The sequence below is a fragment of the Musca autumnalis genome, unplaced genomic scaffold (genome assembly GCF_047663935.1).
Source record: "Musca autumnalis isolate F117 unplaced genomic scaffold, ASM4766393v1 scaffold_5, whole genome shotgun sequence".
Taxonomy (NCBI): domain Eukaryota; kingdom Metazoa; phylum Arthropoda; class Insecta; order Diptera; family Muscidae; genus Musca; species Musca autumnalis.
In genome coordinates this window covers 197,962,882-197,989,937 of record NW_027412088.1, presented here as the reverse complement: position 1 = coordinate 197,989,937, position 27,056 = coordinate 197,962,882, and the positions used below count along the sequence as shown (strand labels likewise).

Sequence of the window (27,056 nt, the reverse complement as noted above, 5' to 3'; positions counted from 1 at the left end):
AAACTTCAACAAGCGTGGATTTTTTAATAAATATTTTTTTCAAACTTCAACAAGCGTGCATTTTTTAATAAATATTTTTTTCAAACTTCAACAAGCGTGCATTTTTTAATAAATATTTTTTTCAAAGTTCAACAAGCGTGGATTTTTTAATAAATATTTTTTTCAAAGTTCAACAAGCGTAGATTTTTTAATAAATAGTTTTTTCAAAGTTCAACAAGCGTGGATTTTTTAATAAATATTTTTTTCAAAGTTCAACAAGCGTAGATTTTTTAATAAATATTTTTTTCAAAGTTCAACAAGCGTGGATTTTTTAATAAATATTTTTTGAAAGTCCATGAAGCGTGGATTATTTTAATAAATATTTTTTCAAAGTCCAACAAGCGTGGATTTTTTAGTAAGTATTTTTTCAAAGTCCATCATGCGTGGATTTTTTAGTAAATATTTTTTCAAAGTCCATCAAGCGTGGATTTTTTTAATAAATATTTTTTCAAAGTCCATCAAGCGTGGATTTTTTTAATAAATATTTTTTCAAAGTCCAACATGCGTGGATTTCTTTAATAAATATTTTTTTCAAAAACCAACAAGCGTGGATTTTTTAATAAATATTTTTTTCAAAGTCCAACAAGCGTGGATTTTTTAATAAATATTTTTTCTAAAGTCCATGAAGCGTGGATTTTTTAATAAATATTTTTTCAAAGTCCAACAAGCGTGGATTTTTTAATAAATATTTTTTCAAAGTCCAACAAGCGTGGATTTTTTAATAAATATTTTTTCAAAGTCCAACAAGCGTGGACTTTTTAATAAATATTTTTTCAAAGTCCAATAAGCGTGGATTTTTTTAATAAATATTTTTTCAAAGTCCAACAAGCCTGGATTTTTTTTAATAAATATTTTTTCAAAGTCCAACAAGCCTGGATTTTTTTAATAAATATCTTTTCAAAGTCCAACAAGCCTGGATTTTTTTTTATAAGTATTTTTCAAAGTCCAACAAGCCTGGATTTTTTTAATAAATATTTTCTCAAAGTCCAGCAAGCGTGGATTTTTTAATAAATATTTTTTTCAAAGTCCAACAAGCGTGGATTTCTTAATAAATATTTTTTCAAAGTCCAACAAGCGTGGATTTTTTAATAAATATTTTTACAAAGTCGAACAGGATTGGATTTTTTAATAAATATTTTTACAAGGTCGACCAGGCTTCAATGTTTTAATAATTATTTTTACAAAATCTTACGGCCACCCCCAATAAATAAAATTCCCTTTTGTTCCTTTGACATTTTGAATGATTTTGAAAATTTATTTGTTTTTAACCCAAAAACATGATACGGTATCTCAGCATAATTTGTGTGTGTATTGTTCCAAAATTACATACACATTTACACAAAATATGAATATCAATGTCTCCAGATGTTGAAATACCATACATTGTCCCATGAGTAGGGGAGAGAGAGGTCTACCCCTTTTTAGACAAAAATTTCTTGATATGTCACTACGGTTATTGTCCTGTTCACCCTTTGGTTTTGCAGAAAATTCCCCAACTTTCCTACTATTGACAAATTTAATGAAAATGTTGAAGCTTTTTGGGGACATTGCTATGGTAGATTGTAACCATGGTAGTCATCAACACAAGACATTCAATGAATGGGGTTTGTTATGTATCATTATCCTGTAAGCATTCAAGTGTAACTGTGGCACTCTCATTATGTGTGTGTGTGTGCGTCCAAATTCAAAAGTTCAAAGGTGTTGTAGCACCTAACCTAACAAGTGTTTCCTACCAAGTGTGAATGTAACTCTTTTGTTTTCTTGTCCATTGGAATGTAATACTAAATTGAGTTCTACACTTCTTTGGGGCAACAAAACTAGGGTGTAACCTTAACAGTTGTATTGTCTTTGTACATGGACACATTCACAGAAAATGTATGGTCTGTTGTTGTGAGTGTAGATGTTTGGGTAACATGTAGACGATAATGGTTAAAGGCCTTTTGTTAAGGTGTTGCCTTTCATCTCACACAACACACACACATACACTTATACCCATTCTCGTAGGTTTGTTGTTGCAAAATGTAAAGAATTTAAAGTTGCCCATTTCATCCAAGTCCTGTCCAAACAGTTTGCCTCAGCTTGTCTACATTCATTTCATGACTCTGTCTCATATTTTTCAAATTAAATTGTCCTTTCACAACAAAAATGTCACAGGTATGTGTTTATTATGAAATTTTTCGGTTGTTGTTGGTGTTTCTGTTAAGGTATTTTTATTTCAGGTTGTTGTTTTTTATATTTTATGGCCAAAGACAAAAGGACTTAGATATTCATTGCATACGACAAGCTAGGTAACCCTTCATAGAATATTTAAAAAATTGCTTCTTGAAAAGGATATTTTTTAAAACCTAATATTTTAATAGTAAATAAATTGTTGACATTTTTTGAGACATCCATAAAGGATGATGACATTGTAGGAGACAACTTAAATAATATATGATCGTCTATTAGAAGATATTATGGTCTTCTATTAGAAGATATTGGGGTCTTCTATTAGAAGATAATATTGTCTTCTATTAGAAGACACTGTGGGCTTCCTTAAAAATAATTTGTGGTGATCTATAAGAAGACCTTGTGAGTCCTAATAACCGGTTATTATGTCTGTAAAATGTAAAAAAACTACGTCAATAACGTGAACTGTCGGTATATATTTTAAACCTAAACTCTCATCTAGTCCCACAAGATTTCCTAACTCATTTCACCACCAGTGATTAGTAGTAACGAAACATCATTTAGCATCAATTTTATTTAATGAATTATTTATTAAATTTAATGTAAACTATTACATATTTAATGTAAGAAATATCATCAATATTTTACAGCATAATTTAAGGCGTCCTTTCAAATATAATTTATTGCAAAAAAAATCCAAGAATTTTATATTCCTTCTTAGACAAATATCTATACATATAGTTATATGTCATGTATGTATGTATTCCTACATGTCTTCTTGTGGAATTAAATTCGTATGTTGCTATTTCGTGTAGCATCATTTTTAAATTCATTTTTCACAACAACGAAAATTAATTGAAAATTTATTAAAAACCCAAGAAAACAATAGCACCACCCCCCAAAACATGAAAATTCACAAAAAGAGAACCGCTTACCATGCTGAGAAAAATTCTTTTGTGTTCAGCCAACAAAAATAAAACGAAGAAGAAGACGAAAAAGTGTTAAGGGAGGTGTAGTGAAAAAAGATAAATTACTTTCACATATAAACACCTTTTTTACCTAAACGAGCTACAACAGCAATATCTTGCCATATATATGAGTTTACAGCAACAACAAATTTGTTCTTCAATACAAATACAACAAAAACAACTACTTTGCCACCCTTTCTAACACCAAAAATAAATGTGTTAGGGGTAACGTAACTTAACATCAGACATTTGTCTGCTGCCATGATACAGCCAGAAGAAGCAGCAGTGAGAGAGAAGATCCTTTGCAAAAAATAATACTCTGTTTGGGTGTTTAATGTGAAACAGTTCTTGTTCCCTAGCAATGTGAAAAACATTAGCTTAAATGTTCTCTACACCACCAGTAGTTGTGGCATCCTGCCCACTATTGTGGTTTATCCTTTTTCCGCATTTACATCCTTTTGTTGTTGGTGCAAGACCACAATACAGGAATAAATAAACAGACACACAACTTAGACGCTTTTGTCTAAGTCATGTGTGAGCAAAAATATATTTAAAATAATTTAGTGACGAGGGCAGATCGAGATGAGAACAGACTGATTCTCTTTTAAGAGACCAAGCATTAAAAGGAAGGAGAAGGTAATAGAAGGTCAGAAGACGACCAAATCTTCTTATAAAGGACCACCAGGTCTTCTTATAGAAGACCATTAGGTATTCTTATAAGGTACCACCAGCTCTTTTTTATAGGACACCACGACATCTTCTTATAGAATAATTCCTTGTCTTCTCAGAGAAGGCCATCATATCTTCCTATCCTTATTGGAGACCAACAGGACTTCTTTTAGAAAACCAACGAACCTTCTAATAGGAGAACATCAGGTTTTCTTATAGGAGACCACAAAATCTTTTTAAAGAAGATAACAAGTTCCTCTTATAAAAGACACCAGGACTTGTAATAGATGATAGATTTTTTTCCTCCTAGAAGAATACCAGAAGACCATCAGGTCTTATTAGAGCTGATCACAAGGTCTCTTTTGGAAGACTACAAGTTAGTCTTATAAAAGACCACCAGGTCTTGTAAAAGAGGATCAGGAGGATATTTACTCACGTCTTGCTATACAAGAAAACGCTGTCTTTTAATAAACGCCAACCATGTGTTCCTATCGAAGACCAGAACTTCTTATAGAACATAACCAGGCCATCCTTTAAAAGATTATAAGGACTTGTTCTTCTCATAGAAGAGAAGAAGTCTTCTCATTGAAGATCAACTACTTTTCTCATAGAAGACCACCAGGTCTTTTCATAGAAGTTATTCCTATAGACTACTACCTGACCTTCTTATAGAATACTTAAATATCTTTTTAGTGAAGATAACCAGGCGTTCTTACAGAAGAATTATAGGTCTTCTTACAAAATACCAACAGGTATTCTTATAGAGTCTACCGAAGCACCCTTTCTTTCAAATAGAAGTACCCTTTCTTTCAGAAAGAGCCACCCTTCATTTCAGAAAGAATGAAGAGTCTAAAGAAGCACTCTTTCTTTAAGGAAGTTTCTATAGAAGCACCCTATCTTTCAGAAAGAGTCTATAGAAGCACCCTTTCATTCAGACATTTTCTCAAAAGCACCCTTTCTTTCAAAGAGGGTCTACAGAAGAACCTCTTCTTTCAGAAACGGTCTACAGATGCACCATTCTCTTCGGAAAGGGTCTATAGAAACATCCCTTCTTTCAGAAAGGATCTACAGAAGCACCCTTCCTTTCAGAGAGGGTCTATAGAAGCACCCTTTATATCAGAAAGAGTCTACTGAAGCACCCTTTCTTTAAGAGAAGGTTAAAAGAAGCACCCCTTCTTTCAGAAAGGGTCTATAGATGCACCTTTCCTTTCAGAAAGCGCCTATAGAAGCAACCTTTCTTTCAAAGAGGATCTATAGGAGCAAGCTTTCTTTCAGAAAGCGTCTATAGAATACCATTTCTTTCAGAAAATTACTAAAGAAGCATTCTTTCTTTCAGATAGGGTCTATAAAAGAACCTCTTCTTTCAGAAAGGGTCTATAGATGTATCACTTCTTTCTGAAAGGGTCTGTAAAAGCACCGTTTCTTTCAAAAAAGTCATCCCTTTTTTCATAAAGGATCTACACAAGCAACCTTCCATTCAGAAAGGATCTACAGAAGCAGCCTTTTTTTCAGGAAGCATCTACAAAATATCCTTTATTTCAGAGAGGGTATTAAGAAGCACTTTTCTTTAAGAGAGGGTCTATAGAAGGAAAGGATCTGCAGAAGCACCCTTTCTTTTATAAAGGGTCTATAGGAGCACCCTTTCTTTTATAAAGGGTCTATAGGAGCACCCTTTCTTTTATAAAGGGTCTATAGGAGCACCCTTTCTTTTATAAAGGGTCTATAGGAGCACCCTTTCTTTTATAAAGGGTCTATAGAAGCACCCTTTCTTTCAGAGAGGGTCTATAGAAGCACCCTTTCTTTCATAGAGGGTCTATAAAAGCACCCCTTCTTTCAGAGAGGGTTTATAGAAGCACCCTTTCTTTCAGAGAGGGTCTAAAGAAGCACCTTTTTTCAGGGAGGGTCTATAGAAGCACCCTTTCTTTCAGAGAGGGTCTATAGAAGCACCCTTGCTTTCAGAGAGTGTCTATAGAAGCACCCTTTCTTTCATAGAGGGTCTAGAGAAGCACATTCTCTTTCAGAGAGTGTCTATAGAAGTACCCTTTCTTTCAGAGAGGGTCTATAGAAGCACCCTTTCTTTCAGAGAGGGTCTATAGAAGCACCCTCTCATTCAGAGAGGGTCTATAAAAGCACCCTTTCTTTCATAGAGGGTCTATAAAAGCACCGTTCTTTCAGAGAGGGTCTATAAAAGCACCCTTTCTTTCAGAGAGGGTTTATAGAAGCACCCTTTCTTTCAGAGAGGGTCTAAAGAAGCACCTTTTTTCAGGGAGGGTCTATAGAAGCACCCTTTCTTTCAGAGAGGGTCTATAGAAGCACCCTTGCTTTCAGAGAGTGTCTGTAGAAGCACCCTTGCTTTCAGAGAGTGTCTGTAGAAGCACCCTTTCTTTCATAGAGGGTCTAGAGAAGCACATTCTCTTTCAGAGAGTGTCTATAGAAGCACCCTTGCTTTCAGAGAGTGTCTATAGAAGCACCCTTTCTTTCATAGAGGGTCTAGAGAAGCACCTTCTCTTTCAGAGAGTGCCTATAGAAGCACCCTTTCTTTCAGAGAGGGTCTATAGAAGCACCCTTCTTTCAGAGATGGTCTATAGAAGCACCCTTGCTTTCAGAAAAGATTTACAGAAGCACCCTTGCTTTCAGAAAGGATTTACAGAAGCACCCTTTCTTTCAGAAAGGATTTACAGAAGCACCCTTTCTTTCTGAAAGGATTTACAGAATCACCATTTCTTTCAGAAGGGATTTCCAGAAGCACCCTTTCTTTCAGAAAGGATTTACAAAAGCACCCTTTCGTTCAGAAAGGATTTCCAGAAGCACCATTTCTTTCAGAAAGAATTTCCAGAAGCACCATTTCTTTCAGAAAGGATTTAAAGAAGCACCCTTTCTTTCAGAAAGGATTTACAGAAGCACCCTTTCTTTCAGAAAGGATCTACAGAAGCATCCTTTTTTAGAAAGGATTTACAGAGCACCCTTTCTTTCAGGAAGCATCTACATAAGCAACGCTTTTTCTAGAAAGGGTCTATGGAAGACCCCTTTCTTTCAAAAAGGGTTTACAGTAAACCATTTCAGAAAGGGTCTTTAGAAGCGCAGTTTCTTTCAAAATTTGTCTATAGAATCAGAAAGTATTTACAGAGCACCCTTTCTTTCAGGAAAGATCTACAGAAGCAATCTTTCTTTCAGGAAAGATCTACAGAAGCACCCTTTCTGTCAGGAAAGATCTACAGAAGCACCCTTTCTTTCAGAAAGGATCAACAAAGGCACCCTTTCTCTCAGGAGAGATCTACAGAAGCACCCTTTCTCTCAGAAAGGATCAACAAAAGCACCCTTTCTCTCAGAAAGGATCTACAGAAGCACGCTTTCTTTCAAAAGATTTACGGAAGCACCCTTTCTTTCAAAAGGAAATACAGAACCACCCTTTCTTTCAGAAAGTGTCTATAGAAGCAACTTTTTCTTTCAGAAAGGAGGAGCACCCTTCCTTTTATAAAGGATCTATAGGAGCACCCTTACTTTTATAAAGGATCTATAGGAGCACCCTTCCTTTTATAAAGGGTCTATAGAAGCACCCTTTCTTTAATAAAGGGTCTATAGGAGCACCCTTCCTTTTATAAAGGTTCTATATAAGCACCCTTTCTTTTATAAAGGGTCTATAGAAGCACCCGTTCTTTTGTAAAGGGTTTATAGAAGCACCCCTTCCTTTATAAAGGGTCTATAGAAGCACCCTTTCTTTCAGAAAATTACTTAAGAAGCACCCTTTCTTTAAGAAAGAATTTACAGAAGCACCCTTTCTTTCAGAAAGGATCTACAGAAGCACCATTTTTTCAGAAAGCATTTACAGAACACCCTTTCTTTCAGGAAGGATCTACATAATCATCCCTTCTTAAAGAAAGGGTCTATAGCAGACCCTACAGGGTCTACAGAAGCACCCTTTGTTTCAGAAAGAATCTAAAGAAGCACCCTTTGTTTCAGAAAGAATCTAAAAAAGCGCCCTTGCTTTCAGAGAGGGTCTATAGAAGCACCCATCCATTCAAGAAGGATCTATAGCAGCACCCTTTCTTTAATAAAGGGTATATAGTAGCACCCTTGCTTTAAGAAAATTTCTAAAGATGCACCCTCTCTTTCAGAGAGCGCCTATAGAAGCACCCTTTCTTTAAGAAATGATCTACAGAACACCCTTTCTTTCAGCCAGGATCTACAGAAGCACCCTTTATTTCAGAAAGAATATAAAAAGTACCCTTCTTTCAGTGAGGGTCTTAAGAGGCGACCTTTCTTTCAGATAGAGACTCCTTTTCTTAAGAAAGGGCCTATAGAAGCACCCCGTATTTCAGAAAAGGGTATCTGGAAGCACCCATTCTTTCAGAGAGGGTGTATATAAGCATCCTTTCTTATAGAAGCACCCTTTCTTTTGGAGATGGTCTATGGAAGCACCCTTTCTTACAGAAAAGTTCCATAGAAGCACCCTTTCTGTCAGAAAGTGTCTATAGAAATAATTCCCTCTGAGCGGGGAAAAATGGAACGTGTTTAAGGAGGAAGTTTAGGCAGGAAATCAGATGGCTAATACGACTTTCGAAGATAAGTAGTTCTTCCTTAGGTCTTCTTCTTCAAGATCATTAACTCTTCTTATAGACCGTCAGTCTTTGAAAACACCAAGAATGGACGTTGGTGGTTTTCCTGTAGAAAGTGAAAAAGCTTGAAACCCGAAACAAAGAAGTATTGCTGGAAACACAATATTTCTCCCAGGTTGGATTGCGTGAAAGTAAAAGAAAGTAAAAACACAAGAGGAATCAATTTGTGAATTTGAACAGAATAATGTTTCTTTTTATTGAAAGAAAATGGGAAAATGGAAATAAGTTGTGGAGATGGATTCTTAACGAATGTAACAAAGGTTGAATTGAAAGTGATTTATGATTGAACAAAAGGAAAGTATGAGAAAGCGCAGACGACAGAATGCATACATGTATGTGTAGGTGAGCGGTAGTGCGAAGGAAAATAATTACATAGAATGTCAGAGAGCCTGAGTTGCCAGAAGCCAAAAAGGGCATCTATGACACAGGACTTTGACATTAACAGTCTTCTTATAGAATACCACAAAGGTTTCTTATAGAAGATTCTCAGTCTTTTGGCGTAAAAAACCACTAGAAGACCATCAAGTATTCTCATAGACTTCATTTTTATCTCTGGTTCCCGGAATTAGTTTTCAGAATGAAAAATAAGTATTTAATAAAAATTCAAGATTTTTTCCTGGTGCCTTTAGTGTCTTCCCTTTAAAATATCATATTGTATTTGTTTCAAAAATTGTGTTTGCCTTCTTATTTATAGACCTTCTTCTCTCAAATCTCCCGCAACATTTTAAATTATTTAAAAATTAACTACCAAACCGACTGAGCCTTAATATACAAATAATTACCCCCGCCTCCCACTTTGTGACTTTCAACAAAATAACTTTGCCTTAAACATGTGGCACCTTTTCATTACAAACTACAACAAGAATAACAATAACAACAATAACAACAAAAGCAACACTTACCTGCGTACATTTGCTATATCACCACGTTCTACAGCCAACAGGAATTTCTTTTCCTCCATTTCCAATGGTTGTGGTAAACCAATTGGCAGACAACCATGTTTGATGGTTTCGGTTGAGGCTGTGCCACCTGTGTGAGAGGCCACCTGTTTCCGGTAAATGTAGGGAAACAATAAGGCACACACATACATACACCGCAATAAGGTAAAGCCAGGACAACAATGATATCCCACACAACCAAGTCAGGATATCCCAGCAAAAGCCAATGGAATAAGATATGCCCAGAAAGGATGAAAATGAAAAGAAAAAGGAAGAAGAAAATAAAGTCATTTAAATAAATGCTTACACAAACACTCATACAAATGCATATATGTATGTGTGTTAAAAAATATTTAACGTGTCAGTTACTTGCTATTCATTTCTACCACTTCACCCAGGTGAAGAGATACTAGCTGGGTTATTTTATTTTATATAGCTTCTTATAGTCGTAAGTGAGCCTGAGCATATTCAACATTCAATTCAATGGTTGAAAGCCGAAACCGAAAAAAAGCATGAATTACAAGCAAGTGTTAAACTTATTGTTCAAGTGCTGTCAAGGAATTCAATGATAAGTTTTCCTTTTTATAGGTTTCGCAAAGATGAGAGATTTTTTTCACAGTGATTTGGAAGGAAGGAGGGGTTACAGATTAACGAATGTGAAATAATTTATAAATGAAAATTTTTAAAATTATAGGCAATAATAGCTGGCTTCTTATAGAAAAGTTATTGCACTAGGCGTGTGAGTCATGACAGCACTCATACGTTGACAGTTTCAGGTGGCGTATTATTTATGTCAGTACCCATACGCCCCTGGAGTAATAAAAAATTACAATTCTTAATCATATTGCCAGTATTTTCTCATTTAGCGGTTCAACTTGGCGTATGCATTATAAATGTATTCAGAAGCCAGTGGTTCCTTGGGACGTATACCACTTGTCGTTACTTATACGCAAGGGTGACTATTGTTAAAATAATACCATTTTAAGAATTTTTTTTTATTTAAATCTAATGATACCACTGTTTTACACATTAACGTTTCATTAAGCATTTTACCTCCGCTCACATTAATAAGCATTTTTAACATTCAGTAGTTATCAGTTACATTTTCTCTGTGTGCACCTTACCACCTCATCATTTATGCAATACCTTCTTTCATCCATGCATGAAAATATAAGAACCACTTTAAGATGAATAACAAGAAAACCTACAATTTAAATCCGATTTAAATAATGCGGCAGTCAGAGAGAAAGACTGAGAGAGAGAACTACATGGAGTAAAAAGTTGAAATTAACAGAAAAAACATCCACCTACATGACTGTAAAATCACATCAACTTATGTGGAGGTATGAAAAGCACAAAAATGTTCCACTCGTCAGCTAAAGCTTCAACAGCATAAATCCACTCAACCTAGGTACTCATCCCGTAAATTATAATAATGTTATTTATGCCTTGGCTGTTCATAAACAATCATATGCAAAATACTTGTTCGCCTGTCAGCCAGTCACTCAGTCAGCTCGTCTATTCGTTTAGTTAAGTAGCTGTCTGTCTGCATAGCTGTCTCGCAATAAATCTGAAGATAATTAAATGAATAAAATGGGGATTTGATTTGAGCGAAATGTTACATAAATTTGAGATAGAAAAGAAGATAGGAATAAGTAATAATGGAAAAATGTAAATGAAATAAAAATAGGAAAATAAAAAAAATAATCATCAGTCGGTTTTGCGGCTTCCTTCGCGGTAGCTTCCTTCACGAAATTCTTCCCGTGAAGGTCTTCAAGAAGCAGATCCAGATGATAAATGCTGCAGTGGGCAAAAGGTTACATTTGCCAGCAGAATCCCCAATAGAACTCGCCAAGATTGCTGAGTTAACGACCCGAACAACTGAAGAGTATATGTTGTTTAATATTCGTATACCTCTGACTAACACTGATCTGTTTGCCGCTTATGCAATCCAGTCTTATCCAATCATGCAGGATGGATTGTCAGTGCAGTTAAAATCTAAAAGTAATTATCTTCTGATAGATGAGAGGAAGACGTCACTTTACACCCTCAAAGAAGAAGAATTTACCAGATGTCAGAGAATGGAGAAATAAATGATATGCCCACAGACGCATCCCATATACAACACCAGAGAACCTGCTGAATTTAAATTAAGGTTATACTTGAAGCCAACGACGATCCCAGATAGTTGTGAATTCGCCAATTCCAAGTTTCATAACGTCTGGAAGCAACTTCACACGCCGAATACATGGGTATTCTCCGTTGAAAAGGGTGACAGCACTGAAGTCAAATGTGATGGTAAACGTCAAAACGTCAGAATCCGAGATCAAGGCTTATTACGAATGCAGCCGGGTTGTACGTTAGAAACTGAAGAGATGAAGCTATGGGCGCACGAGAATTACAACAGCGAGATAAGCTACATATTCCCGCAATTCAACATTTTCGCATCCCTGCCACCTCTCACCCATCTAAGTCTGAAGAATGAAATCGAAGTATACAAGTTGCCAGACATTCCGCAAACTAAACGATTTCTGGGTTTCCCTGTTCACCTAGACACGCATTACAGCCTGAGCCTTACGACTTTTGTTTTCATCGTTGGTGTCATCACTGTGTTATTCTTGGTTATCTGAAGACTCTATCATCTGTCCAGCCGCTACCTGCCTATAGCCATCGCACCTCCTCGACGTTATTTAGGGTATTCCTCAGGTATGTAGGTAAATCCGTAATAACAGAATAGGTTAATTACCTTTAAGTATGAAATGGTGTAACTTGAAAAATGATTATTCTACAGTCAAATGAATTAATAATTATAACTAAGATGTAAATCAGTAACAATCAATTTTATTTAAGTTAGTTGATGAAACCTGTAACTGAAATTTTAAAAAAGTAATCGGTCTCAGTTTGTTAAAAGATCAGGATCTTTTAAGGCCGGGAGTGTGTTCAGTTTTGTAAAAACTGTACTTATTGTGTTTATAGTTTATAAATGAAATGTACTTCTTTAAATTCTTATCTCGTTCTCATTTGTGATAGCCGAAGATTGTAATGTAGTTAATAAAGAAAATACTTAAAATGCATGTGTTTTCCGTATGTTAGTTTTATGGTCGGTCATAAATAATTTAACAAATGTCGTGCCCAAAAGAGTTAAGATAAGAAAGGGTCGATAATTAAATATGTATTTTCCATTATCAACGCAACGTGTGTGTGCACGGCTGCATAATGTATTTACAGGCACAGCGTGCAAGTAAATGTAATTGTATGTGTGTTAATTTTAGATCGTAAGATTTAGTGTTACGTAGAATATTTTGTTGTGAATAAAGAATGAGTCTCTCATAAGCTACGAAAGAAAGAACATCGCGCGCGGCGTGTCTGTTTAGTTTACACTTTGGGATGCGGCGAGGAGTCCGTCGCATCAGGTATTGAAAATTGGGAAATTATTATTGAAACACACTGGTGTTTAAATTTTGTGAAGAAGTTACCTAAAGAAATGGACCAGTGTAGAGGTCGTCTCTTCTTTCAATACTTATAGTGCCCAAAAGTTAGTTTAATTGGCCACTGTAGGATATTTTTTTAAGTTTTCGGGTTATTATTGAGGGAAGATGGAGATTCAAATTATAGCTTTGTAATAGAGACCACAAAGACTACCTGGAATAAACATCATGACTACACTTTTGTAAGGGTGTAAAACGGTGTATGAAGGAAATGTCCAAAATATTGGGAGATTTGAGGGCTCATGTGTCTACAAGTATTTTCTTCATCTAGACTAAAAAATTATCATTATACTAATGAGTTACTGCTACTAAAATTTAAACACGCTCCGAGGAGTAGACTAAGATTTGATGTAAGCCCAAATGTGTTGACGTTTTGTGACGGAATCGGCAGATTTTAGAGGATGCGGATTTGCCCACAAAAAAATGACATAATTTTAATGAGGACAACAAGAACTACATTTGGAGAACATATAAAAAAGAACCTCGCACAGCTCTTAAACTACACTCGATCGATTGAGCCAATATCAGTTACTACTTTCGACATTTGTCACGTTCACTAGTCACTTAATGAGTCACCCTAAGATTTTTTAGAGCTTTCGTGTTATTATGTCAGGAAGCATGGACTTACAGACGAAAAAATTATATAATTGTAAACAAGATCAGATGGACTAAATTCAGTAAAAATGTCAAAATTATCCTCGAACAACTCTTATTACACTTAAGGGCACATTTTGAACATTTTTCAGGGTGGTAACCGAAGTAGGTTTTCTAAATAGGCCTTCAGGGAATCGTATGTACTTTTCCAGCCAATGTTATAATTTGTAAATCTTCGATCAAATCCGATAAACCCTTCGTATATTCGTTTTAGAGTTTTGGGGCCTTTAAGTCAGGAAGCACGGACTTATCCCAAAAAATATTTACCATCGTGGACAACAAACAAACAAGACGATCTGAACTACATTTTTGGTATATTTGTCAATTTTGTGTAGAAGATACCCGACAGAATAAACCGGTATAGTCAATATTTGAACCTGATCTATATCTGGTAGAAATATTGAGTTACTGTGCGCATTCTTGAAGCCAAAAACTTTGAACTTTTGTGAGGGAGGTACCCGAAGGAGTGGCCAGATATTATTCTCCTTTCAAATTGATTTAAGTTTGGATAAAATATATTTGGTCCCGGTTTCCCTGTGTCCAGTTCAACAAATTCTGCAAACTGTACTGACAGCAACCATTAAGAATCGGGTGACAAGTGAATGGGTAAAACTGGACTTTTGACCGGAGTTGCGTATTATTTGGTCCCAGTCCATATGCAGGGCATATCTTTGGTGTAGTTCTCTCAATTTGGTCCCACTACGAAATTGAGGCGTCTACATCGTCCGGATCTGAATTGGGCTAAAACCACTCATGGTATCTCGCGTTCTTTTGCTGCATGTATAACTGCATTAGTGTGAATATTATTCTAGCCTGCCTGATAGTATGGTTGATTTAGAGGTTTTCGGTTGTACTTTTAGACCTCTCTCTCTAGATAATGACGAGTTTTCTTGATGTGTCAGGTTGCACCCATAAAGAAACGGAATTCGGATGAGTGGGCTTAGCTGGGCGGTCCCAGTTTACATGCAGGATGTGTTTTGGGTATCATGCTATCAATTCGGGCCCAACACTAACCGAGACGGACTATTTGTCCTAAAAGCAACCGTTATTGCTTTGGAAGCTGGTTTTCTTTTGCCGTGGCATAGTCTCCAAGTGTGGCGGTCGCACGTCTAATTTGTCCTACCTGCGCCATTCCATCAGTGTGAATGCTATCCAAGCCTGTGGGATAGACTCGTTGATCTAGAGGTTATCGTTTCCACCAATGGACCTCTCCCTCCAAATCATAACCCAGCAAAATGTTCGATGCCAAAGATGTCATTCAATCATGGGTGCAAGTGATCTGGCATGTCATCTTTTTAGCATTTTCATCGATGAATTTTATATGAGAGTGGACCCCAAAAGATGCTATTCATTTTTGGATCCAAAGGATGTCATATACACCAATGCTTTCCCATGTCATTTACACCAATGCTTTGGCATGTCATTTCCACCAACCCTTTGCAAAGACATTATTATTACGACAAGAGTTTTACAAAGTTGGTAGTGATTTTGAGTCTCCGACACAATAAGCCTATTGTATTAATTAATCTTACATATTTAGAACAATTTGTATAAATAAAAACACAAAATTCATCTCTATTGGATCGATGCATTGGTTCAAATACTAATGAAAAGATCGGATCTTTCACGACTTTATTTGAACAAATACAAAAGATGCCATAAAATCACGTCATCGCATGGAACCCCTTCTTTCAAATGTTGCTGGGAAAGATCTCGTCTGGCGTGCCTGGATGGGGAAAACCTCTCAACAAAATTCTGACAGGTACTCTCACGGTGATAACAGCCAAGCTGACACGGCACCGACAAAATCTTGCTGTGCTGACGGATCGGTAGAATCTTCGCCTCCTCATGACGGTAATCCACTAGTGTCAAAAGACCTTTGGCCTTCCAAAAGAAGACTTTTGGCCTGCTATGAGAATACCTTTGGCCTTCTATAAGAAAGCTTTTGGTCTTCTATAAAAAATCTTTTGCATTCTATAAGAAGACATGTGGTCTTCAATAGGAAGACCTTTGGTTTTCTATTAGAAGAACTTTGGTCTTCTACAAGAAGACTTATGATCTTATATAAAAAGAACCTAAGATCCGCTATAAGAAGACTTAAGATCTACTACATGAAGACCAAAGGTCTTCAATAGGAAGGTCTTCAAGGAGACATATAAAAAAATCTTTTGCATTCTATAGGAAGACCTTTGGTCTTCAATATGAAGTCCTTTTGTTTTCTATAAGAAGACCTTTGGTCTTCTATAAGAAGGTCTTTTAACAGTAGGCAAATGATTTCTATACGAAGATCTTTGATTTTCTATAAAAAAAAACTTTTGCATTCTTTAAGAACACCTTTGGTCTTCAATAGATAGTCCTTTTGTTTTCTATAAGAAGACCTTTGGGCTTTTATAAGAAGGTCTATGGTCTTCTATAGGAAGTTTTATGGTCTTCTATAAGAAGTTTTATGGTCTTCGATAAGGAGACATTTGGTCTTCTATAAAAAGACTTATGATATTTTATATGAAAACCTAAAATCCACCATAAGAAGACTTATGATCTACTATAAGAAGAACTTCAGTCTTCAATAGGAAGATCTTTGGTCTTCTTTAAGAAGACATTTGGTCTTCTTTAAGAATCATTTGGTCTTCTATTAGAAGACTTATGATCTTCTATACAAAAGCAAAGATCCACTATAAGATGACCTAAGATCTACTATAAGAAGACCAAAGACCTTTGAAGACCTTTGGACTTCTACAAGGAGACAAATGATTTCTGTAAGAAGACCTTTGGTCTTCTATAGGAAGACCTCTGGTTTTCTATAAGAAGACTTTTGGTCCTCTATAAGAAGACTTTGGTTTTCTATAAGAAGGTCTATGGTCTTCTATAAGAAGACATTTGGTCTTCTTTAAGAAGACATTTGGTCTTCTATAAGAAGACTTATGATCTTCTATAAAAAACCAAAGATCCACTATAAGATGACCTAAGATCTTCTATAAGAAGACATTTGGCCTTCTATAAGAAGTGAGTCTTTATAGACGAGCTGAAGGGAGTCTTAATAGACGAGCTGAAGGGAGTCTTTATGGACGAGCTGAAGGGAGTCTTTATATACTAGCTGAGAGGAGTTTTTATAGACGAGCTGAAGGGGGTTTTTATAGACGAGCTGAACGGAGTCTTTATAGACGAGCTGACGGGAGTCTTTATAGACGAGCTGAAGGGAGTCTTTATAGACGAGACCTTTGGATCTTCTATAAGAAGACAAATGGTTTCAATACGAAGACCTTTGGTCTTCTACAAAAAAAAAATTCTATTCTATAAGAAGACCTTTGGACTTCAATAGAAAGCCCTTTTGTTTTCTATAAGAAGACCTTTGGTCTTCTATAAGAAGATCTTTGGTCTTCTATAAGAAGAACTTTGGTCTTCTATAAGAAGGTCGATGTTCTTCGATAAGGAGATATTTGGTCTTCTATAAGACGACTTATGATATTTTATATGAAAACCTAATATCCACTATAAGAAGACTTATGATCTACTATAAGAGGACCTTTAGTCTTCATTAGGAAGACCTTTGGTTTCTATAAGAAGAACTTTGGTCTTCTACAAAAAATCTTTTGCATTCTATAAGAAGACATAGATATGGTCTTCAATAGGAGGACCTCTGGTTTTCTATAAGAAGGTATATGGTCTTCTATAAGAAGACACTTGGTCTTCTATAAGAAGACTTATGCTCTTCTATAAAAACCCTAAGATCCACTATAAGATGACCTAAGATATACTATAAGAAGACCAATAGTCTTCGAAAAGGAGATAAATGATTTATATACGAAGACCTTTGGTTTTCTACAAAAAAATCGTTTGCATTCTATAAGAAGACCTTTGCTCTTGAATAGGAAGACCTTTGGTCTTCTATAAGAAGACCTTTGGTCTTCTATAAGAAGACCTTTGGTCTTCTATAAGAAGACCTTTGGTCTTCTATAAGAAGACCTTTGGTCTTCTATAAGAAGACCTTTGGTCTTCTATAAGAAGACATTGGTCTTCTATAAGAAGACTTATGATCTTTTATATGAAAACTTAAAACCCACTATAAGAAAACTTGTGGTCTTCTATAAGAGGACTTATAATTCTCTATAAGAATACATATGATCCTCTATAAGAAGACCTCTGGACTTCTATAAGAAAACCTTAGTTCTTCTATGAGAATACCATTGGTCTTCTTTAAGAAAAACCATAATTTTCTACAAATGGGCATGATCTTCTACAAGTGGGCTTGTGGTCTTCTATAAGAAGAATGTTGGTCTTCCATTAGAAGCCTTCTTCTTTTATAACAAGAGCTATGATCTTCTATAAGAAGACCTTAGGTACCTTTGATCTTTGACCTGTGAGCCATTTAGACTTTTACAAGAAAACATTGGAACGCCTATAAGAAAAGCCTTTTTCGCCTAAAAGAAGGTCACTTTACCTTCCATAAAAAAACCTATGGTATTCTATAAGAAGACCTATTAATCTCTCTTGATCTTTTATAAAAAATGTTGTTGTCCTACTGTGTTCATTTTGTGTTCTTTAAAACAACTTTTTGGTCTTCTATAAGCCAAGTCTTTGCTATACAGCTAAAATTGCAATACAGGCACGAAAGTTTTATAAGGTGTTGAGGTCTTGAAGTCTCGCTTCCGCTACTGGAAATGATTGGAGTTTGATAAATCTAAAAAATCGTTTACTCCCCCTAAAGATTCAGAGGCGAAGAAATTCTAGTTGTTGCAACTGTTAAGTCTTTCATTTAAAATCCTGGAAAATGCTAGCGAACGTGTGAAGTCTACCCTAGTTCTTTAAGGGTAATCGTGGGAAATAGTTTTGTTTTTATATGGTGCCTAGAAACACAAATGCGAACTGGCAAATACAAGATTTCGATCTTTTCTACAATTTTCGGTTCTTTCACTCACAACCGTATAAATAAATTAATAAATTAATTTGGATAAATGTAAAAATAAAAGAATGTAACAAGAATAATTCAAAAATAGAAACAATATATACACAAATAATTTTATTTTATAAAATAAATGAAAAAGTAACTACAATATCTTCTGCATGTATTAAAAAAATAAAAAATTATAACAAAATTATTTTTTTTTCTGTCACACAAATCACAGCTCACAGTAGGAAACAATAAGCGCCAAACGACTAATTAAAATATAATTATTTTATAAAATTAAAATTAAACAAATTCCTCCATTTGATTTGAGTACTCGATTACACAAGAAGTGACACTTTTTTGCTGCTGTAATACTTTTATGCAATTATTTAAGTTATTTTTCCAATTGATTGATTTGTTTAATGAATGAAATCAATTCAAATGTTAAGAGTTGTTTACTGGTCACTGGTATTGGCTTGCAATGTGAATAGTTTTCCAACAATTTAATTTGCAATTAAATAAAATGAAATTTTACACAAAAAGTCAAGTATTTGCTGGGGGAAAATAAATAAATTAATTGCTACACATGAAGAGAGAGGGGGCGTGTGAGTATTCGACAGAATTCATACGCTCCCAGGGCAACTAAGATGGGGGATAAATAACTTTCAGTTTTAAATTGCTACAGTATTTTCACCTTTCTACAAATCCAACTTTCTACAAATTCCATAAATCATAAAATGTTTCAACTTAAAATACCGAGAAAAATATCATTTAAAATTTTCAACAAAACTATTTGAAAAACTCATTGAACTTTCTAAAAACTTGCAGAGAAACTAAACTTTATTTACAGTCGAAAAAAATTTCAACATTTTTACTGTACACAATAATAAAATATTTTGTTCAGGTTTGGCATTACTTACACCTTTTTGATCTTTACGGTTTAGTAGAACCATTTTTGTTGGTTGGTTTTGCAGGACAAACTTAAAATTTCATAGAAATGTTGTTGTAAACTTAAAAAATGTCATAAAATATTTTTGTTGAATTTCTAGTTCGGCTGGTGGGGTTGTGGGGTCGCAAAACTAAAACTTTTTTTCACTCAACACAAAAAACAGATTTCATCATCCATTTAGCCAGCCGGCAACCGCACGGAAGTTTGCCTTTGAATTGTTGTTATACACAAAAAACAGTTAAATGTCACCTGGTTTCCGTTTTGGAGATGTTCACCAGATTTTATTTTTACTGATGTCTGTATTGCAAATTCCGCTACACTCTTTTTTTGGCAACAATGTTTTATTTAAGTAAATTGTTATGTCTGTTTTGTTGCCAAAATATTATTCACATTTGAAAACTTTGTTTATTATTTTTTTCTATAGTGGAGTTTTCATTTCACGTTGAAGGTGGCACTATCTCAATATTTTTTTGGATGGATATACACACAAATATTTCTTTTTAAATCATTGCTTTCTTTATATTTTATCTCTGTTTAAGTAAATTTTTAATTAATATTGAATTATAAAACTATCTTTCAAAAGGAAATACTAGCAGAATGAGGAGGAGTTTGAAATATGTGGCGAATGATAGCTAAATGTAACTTATACGCAGGTACAAATATATTTTGAAGGCCTATAGACGTGGATTTTTTAAAAATATTTTTTGAGGGTCTATAGACGTGGATTTTTTAAAAATATATTCTGAGGGTCTAAAGACGTGGATTTTATAAAAATATTTTTGAAGGCCTAAAGACCTGCATATTTTAAAAATATTTTTTGAGGGTCTATAGACGTGGATTTTTTAAAAATATATTCTGAGGGTCTACAGACGTGGATTTTTTTAAAATATTTTTGAAGGCCTAAAGACCTGCATATTTTAAAAATATTTTTTGGGGCCTGTTGACGTGGATTTTTTAAAAATATTTTTTGAGTGCATATAGACGTCGATTTTTTTAAAAAATATATTTGACGGACTATATTTTCAACGTGGATTTTTTTAAAAAATATTTTTGAGGGACTATATTTTCAACGTGGATTTTTTTAAAAAATATTTTTGAGGGTCTATATTTTCAACGTGGATTTCTTAAAAAATAAGTTTGAAGTGAATTTTTTAAAAATATATTTTTGAAGTGGATTTTTTAAAAAATATTTTTGAACTGAATTTTTTAAAAATATATTTTTGAAGTGCCTTTTTTAAAAAAATATGTTTGACGTGGATTTCTTAAAAAATATTTTTGAGGGTCTATAGACGTGGATTTTTTAAAAAAAATATTTTTTAGGGTCTATAGACGTGGATTTTTTAAAAAAAATATTTTTGAGGGTCTATAGACGTTGGTTTTGTTAAAAAATATTTTTGAGGGTCTATATTTTCAACGTGGATTTTTTAAAAAATATTTTTGAAGTGAATTTATTAAAAATATATTTTTGAAGTAGCTTTTTTAAAAAAGTATGTTTGACGTGGATTTCTTAAAAAATATTTTTGATTTCTTAAAAAATATTTTTTGAGGGAATTTCAGCGTAAAAGAAGTGAATTTTTTACAAATATTTTTTGAGGGAATTTCTGAAAGACGTGGATTTTTTTTTAAATATTTTTTGAGGGAATTTCAGATCAAACGACGTGAATTTTTTTTAAATATTTTTTGAGGGAATTTCAGAGCAAAAGACGTGGATTTTTTAAAAAGATTTTTTGAAGGAATTTCAGAGCAAAAGACGTGGATTTTTTTAAGGGAATTTCAGAGCAAAAGACGTGGTTTTTTAAAATACTTTTGAGGGAATTGCAGAGCAAAAGACGTGTATTTTTTAAAAATATTTTTTAGGGGAATATTTCAGAGCAATAGACGTGGATTTTTTTAAAAATATTTTTTGGAGAATTTTTCAGAGCAATAGACGTGGATTTTTTAAAATTATTTTTTGAGGGAATTTCATAGCAAAAGACGTAGATTTTTTAAAAATATTTTTTGAGGGAATTTAAGAAAAAAGACGTGGGTTTTTTAAAAATATTTTTTGAGAGAATTTCAGAGTAAAAGACGTGGATTTTTTAAAAATATATTTTTTTGAGGAATTTTCAGAGTAAAAGACGTGGATTTTTTACAAATATTTTTTGAGGGAATTTCAGGCAAAAGACTTGGATTTTTTTTTAAATATTTTTGAGGGAATTTCAGAGCTAAGGGCGTGGATTTTTTAAAAATATTTTTGAAAGAATTTCAGAGCTAAAGGCGTGGATTTTTTAAACATATTTTTTTTATTTTTTTTTGAGGGAATTTCAAAGCATAAACGTGGATTTTTTAAAAAGATTTTTTTGAGGGAATTTCAGTGCAAAAGACGTGGATTTTTTAAAATTATTTTTTGAGGGAATTTCAGACCAAAAGACTTGGATTTTTTAAAAATATTTTTGAGGGAATTTCAGAGCAAAAGACGAGGATTTTTTAAAAAGATTTTTTGAGGGAATTTCAAAGCAAAAGACGTGGATTTTTTAAAAAGATTTTTTTTTGAGGGAATTTCAGATCAAAAGACGTTGATTTTTTAAAAAGATTTTTTTGAGGGAAATTCAAAGCAAAAGACGTGGATTTTTTAAAAAGATTTTTTTGAGGGAATTTCAGAGCAAAAGACGTGGATTTTTTAAAAATATTTTTTGAGGGAATTTCAGATAAAAAGACGTGTTTTTTAATATTTTTGATGGAATTTCATAGCAAAAGAGGTGGATTTTTTAAAAATATTTTTAAAGGGAACATCAGATCAAAAGACGTGGATTTTTAAAAAATATTTTTCAAGGGAATTTCTGAGCAAACGAAGTGACGCCGATGTTTTAAGAATATTTTTTGAGGGATTTCAGAGCAAAAGACGTGGATTTTTTTAAAAATATTTTTGAGGGCATTTCAGAACAAAAGACGTGGATTTTTTAAAATTATTTTTTGAGGGAATTTCAGAGCAAAAGACGTGGATTTTTTAAAATTATTTTTTGAGGGAATTTCAGAGCAAAAGACGTGGATTTTTTAAAATTATTTTTTGAGGGAATTTAAGAGCAAAAGACGTGGATTTTTTAAAATTATTTTTTGAGGGAATTTCAGAGCAAAAGACTTGGATTTTTTAAAATTATTTTTTGAGGGAATTTCAGAGCAAAAGACGTGGATTTTTTAAAATTATTTTTTGAGGGAATTTCAGAGCAAAAGACTTGGATTTTTTAAAATTATTTTTTGAGGGAATTTCAGAGCAAAAGACGTGGATATTTTAAAATTATTTGTTGAATTGGATTTTTTAAAAATATTTCTTGAGGGCCTATAAACGTGGATTTTTTAAAAATATTTTTTGAGGGCCTATAGACGTCGATTTTTTTTTACAAATATTTTTTGAGGGCCTATAAAAGTGAATTTTTTAAAAATATTTTTTGAGGTGGATTTTTTGTAAAGTATTTTTAAAGTGGATTTTTTACAAAAATATTTTTGACGTGGATTATTTAAAATATATTTTTGATGTGGATTTTTCTAAAAATATATTTGACGTGGATTTTTAAAAAATATTTTTTGTCGTGGATTTTTTAAAAAAATATTTGTGACGTGGATTTTTAAAAAAATATTTTTTGTCGTGGATTTTTTAAAAAAATATTTGTGACGTGGATTTTTAAAAAATATTTTTCATTTAGATTTTTTAAATTTTTTCTTTAAGTGGGGTTTTAAAAAATATTTTTGATGTAGGTTTTTTAAATTTTTTTTGTGGCGTGGATTTTTTTAAGTATATTTTTAAAGGGAATTTCATAACCTAAGAATGTTTTTGGGGGATTTCATAGCAAAATATGTTGATTGTTTAGCAATTCTTTTTGAGGCAATTTCAGGGCAAAAGACGTGGATTTTTTAAAAATATTTTTAAGGGAATTTCAGAGCAAAAGACGTGGATTTTTTAAAAATATAGTTTTTTAAGGAATTTCAGAGCAAAAGACGTGGATTTTTTAAAAATATTTTTTAAGGGAATTTCAGAGCAGAAGACGTGGATTTTTTAAAATTATTTTTTGAGGGAATTTCAGAGCAAAAGACGTGGATTTTTTAAAAATATTTTTTAAGGGAATTTCAGAGCAAAAGACGTGGATTTTTTAAAAATATTTTTTAAGGGAATTTCAGAGCAGAAGACGTGGATTTTTTTAAAATTATTTTTTGAGGGAATTTCAGAGCAAAAGACATGGATTTTTTAAAATTATTTTTTGAGGGAATTTCAGAGCAAAAGTCGTAGATTTTTAAAAAAATGTTTTTGAGGGAATTTCAGAGCAACGACGTGAATTTTTTCAAAAATATTTTTTGAGGGAGTTTCAGAGCAAAAGACGTGGATTTTTTAAAATTATTTTTTGAGGGAATTTCAGAGCAAAAGACGTGGATTTTTTAAAATTATTTTTTGAGGGAATTTCAAAGCAAATGACTTGGATTTTTTAAAATTATTTTTTGAGGGAATTTCAGAGCAAAAGACGTGGATTTTTTAAAATTATTTTTTGAGGGAATTTCAAAGCAAATGACTTGGATTTTTTAAAATAATTTTTTGAGGGAATTTCAGAGCAAAAGACGTGGATTTTTTAAAAATATTTTTTGAGGGAATTTCGGAGCATTTTTTAGGGATTAGGGATTCTTCGGGAAATAGGCATTGATTATTTAAGAATATTTTTAAGGACCATTAGGGTAATAGACGTGGATTTTTAAAGATATTTATAAAGGATCTTCAGTGCAATAGACGTGGATATTTTTAAGGATATTTTTGAGGGAATTTCAGAGCAAAAGACGTGGATTTTTTGAAAATATTTTTTAAGGGAATTTCAGAGCAAAATACGTCGATTTTTAAGGGAGGGAATTTCAGACCAAAAGACACGAATTTTTTAAGAACAGTTTTTATAACATTTCATAGCAAATACATGGATTTTTTAAGAATATTTTTGAGGGAATTTTAGAGTAAAGGACGTGAATTTTTTAAGAATATTTCATATATAAATTTCAGAGCCGTAGATTTTTTAAAAATATTCTTTAAGTACACGCAGGGCTATAGATGTGGATTTTTGTTAAAATATTCTTTAAGGACTCAGGACTCAGGACTATACATGTGGAAATTTAAAGAATATTTCTTTCTTGTTTTTTTAAAAAATATATTTTTTTGAGGTAATGTGAGGGAATTTCGGACCAAAAGACGGGATGTCAGAGCAAAATACGTGGTTTTTTTAAATATCTTTGAGGGAATTTCAGACCAAAGGACGAGATTTCAGAGCGAAAGACGTGTATTTTTTCGAATATTTTTTGAGGAAATTTCAGATAAAAAGAAGTGCATGTGTTACGAATACTATTTGAAGAAATTTCAGAGCCAAAGAATGTGATTTTTTAAATATTTTTGAGTTAATTTCAAATTTTTTTCACAATATTTTTTAAGGGACCCTCATGGCAATTATCGTTGATAATTTAAAATATTTTTTTTTTTTAATTTTTTGAGGGACCTTCAAGGTCTTCTTTATGATGGACTTTTTCAAAAATATTTTGAGAGAAAGTAAATAAATGCACAATAAACGTGGATTTTTTAAGAATATTTTTTTGTTTTGGAAAAAAAATTGTTGAGCGACCTTTAGAGCAATAGATATGGATTTTTGTGATTATTTTCAGGGCACAAAACGTGGATTTTATAAGATTACTTTTAAGGGACCTTCAAAATAACAAAATATACTAAACTAACATATTCCGTATACCATTGCTGGAGTCGTTGTTTTTTGTGACTTATAAACGACACACCATAAATTAATTTTAACACGGATGAGTTAAATTTTAATAATTCTTTTATTATTTAACTTATTTTTTTTATTCAACTTATATATTCATTAGGACCACTTAAGGTATATATGAATTGTTTTCAGTTTTTTTATTTTCTTCATTTATTATTTCGTTTTATTATTTTTATTTTTCTCCGAAATATTTTATTTTATTTTTTGTGTTTTTTTAATTCTTTTAGTGATTTTCGCCTGTGTTGTTCGCGCTTATAATTCCACTCGAAAACTGTTCGACATACATACAGAAATAATGCATAGTGGCCGTTACACTCTACTGGATATGGTAGCCAAAAAAATTATTTTAAATTGAAATGTATGAAAAGATGAAGAGGAACAAAAAACACCATCAATTATATTTTGGAAATTTTAATTTCTTTGGATTTCTTTCAATTTTTATTTTTCTTATTCTTAATTAAGAAAAAAACAAAAAATAAATAAGCAAAACAAAAAATATTTATATTTCATGTTTCATTAAGACTCGTGAATAATATTTTTCCAGTATTTTATGGTTGGTTATTCACACTTAAAAATCCACCAAAAGTCCCACAAGCAAGCATTTTCCATCAAATTTTCGGTAAACAAGTTCAGTGATGGATAAATGCAAAGATGAAAAATGTGATTTTTCACAAATAAATATTGGCAGCTACCACAAAATTGAGAGCTTATTTACAAGCAATGTAAAGAGACCGGCAAATTTTGGAATTTTTGTTTTCAATTTTGTTTTTTCGTTTTAAATTCAATGTGTTTATTTTATAATAAAAAGGAAATGTTATTATTTTTGCAATCTTTTCTGCTAATTGATTACCAAAATATATTTTGTTTGTTTAAAAAAATTGCAATTAGAGTAATTAAATGTAATTGAAAATTTCTCAATACTTTGATGCAAAAGTGATGTGGTTTTTACAAAATTTGTTAACACTTTGAGAACTGATTTATAATGATCCCGCTTCGTATCTGATGGGTTAAACAACCTCTTGAAATGAATGAATTGTTAATTGACTTGAAATAATAAACAACAAATAATGTTGAAATATTACAGTCGTGGCCATCATCTTCGGATGATAGACAAGAAATCAATATTGATTTAAAAATTAGGCCCACAAGGTCAAATATTATCTATGACCAAACACAATGTTTAAGAATATTTTTTGGGGGAATTTTGAATTTTTATGTTTTCTTTAAAAAAATATATTTTTTTCTTTTTGTTTTTGACAGTAGGTGAGGATTTTTTAAGAATATTTTTTTGAGGGACCTAACGAGATGTTTATTTTTTAAGGACAATAAACGTGGTTTTTGAGAATATTCTTTTAGGGACCTACCAAGACGTAGATTTTTTAAAGAATATTTTTTGAGGGACCTAACATGACGTGGATTTTTCAAAGAATAGTTTTTAAGGGACCTACCAAACGTGGATTTTTTTAAGAATATTTTTTGAGGGCTCTACCAAGACGTGGATTTTTCAAATAACATTTTTAATGCACCTAGGGACACGTGGATTTTTTAAAGAATATTTTTTGAGGCACCTACCAAGACGTGGATTTTTTAAAGAATATTTTTTGAGGCACCTACCAAGACGTGGATTTTTTAAAGAATATTTTTTGAGGCACCTACCAAGACGTGGATTTTTTAAAGAATATTTTTTGAGGCACCTACCAAGACGTGGATTTTTTAAAGAATATTTTTTGAGGCACCTACCAAGACGTGGATTTTTTAAAGAATATTTTTTGAGGCACCTACCAAGACGTGGATTTTTTAAAGAATATTTTTTGAGGCACCTACCAAGACGTGGATTTTTTAAAGAATATTTTTTGAGGCACCTACCAAGACGTGGATTTTTTAAAGAATATTTTTTGAGGCAC

General features: G+C 32.8%; 1 protein-coding gene across 17 annotated transcripts in view; it reads right to left on the bottom strand.

The window, feature by feature from the left end:
• The window catches only part of trpl (transient receptor potential-like), an 82,550-nt gene that overhangs the window by 40,894 nt on the left and 14,600 nt on the right, over positions 1-27,056 (bottom strand). For 3 of the 17 annotated variants that reach the window (XM_073957755.1, XM_073957747.1, XM_073957763.1), the window contains exons 2-3: positions 19,347-19,829; positions 9,364-9,506 (exon numbers count right to left, since the gene is read on the bottom strand). In XM_073957755.1, coding sequence (XP_073813856.1) covers positions 9,364-9,506; positions 19,347-19,379 — 176 coding nt within the window. In that variant the 5' untranslated portion in view covers positions 19,380-19,829. Of the gene's footprint in view, positions 1-9,363; positions 9,507-19,346; positions 20,008-25,041; positions 25,472-27,056 lie in introns of all 17 variants that reach the window. The other 14 variants (XM_073957752.1, XM_073957751.1, XM_073957754.1 and 11 more) reach the window with 9 other exon arrangements.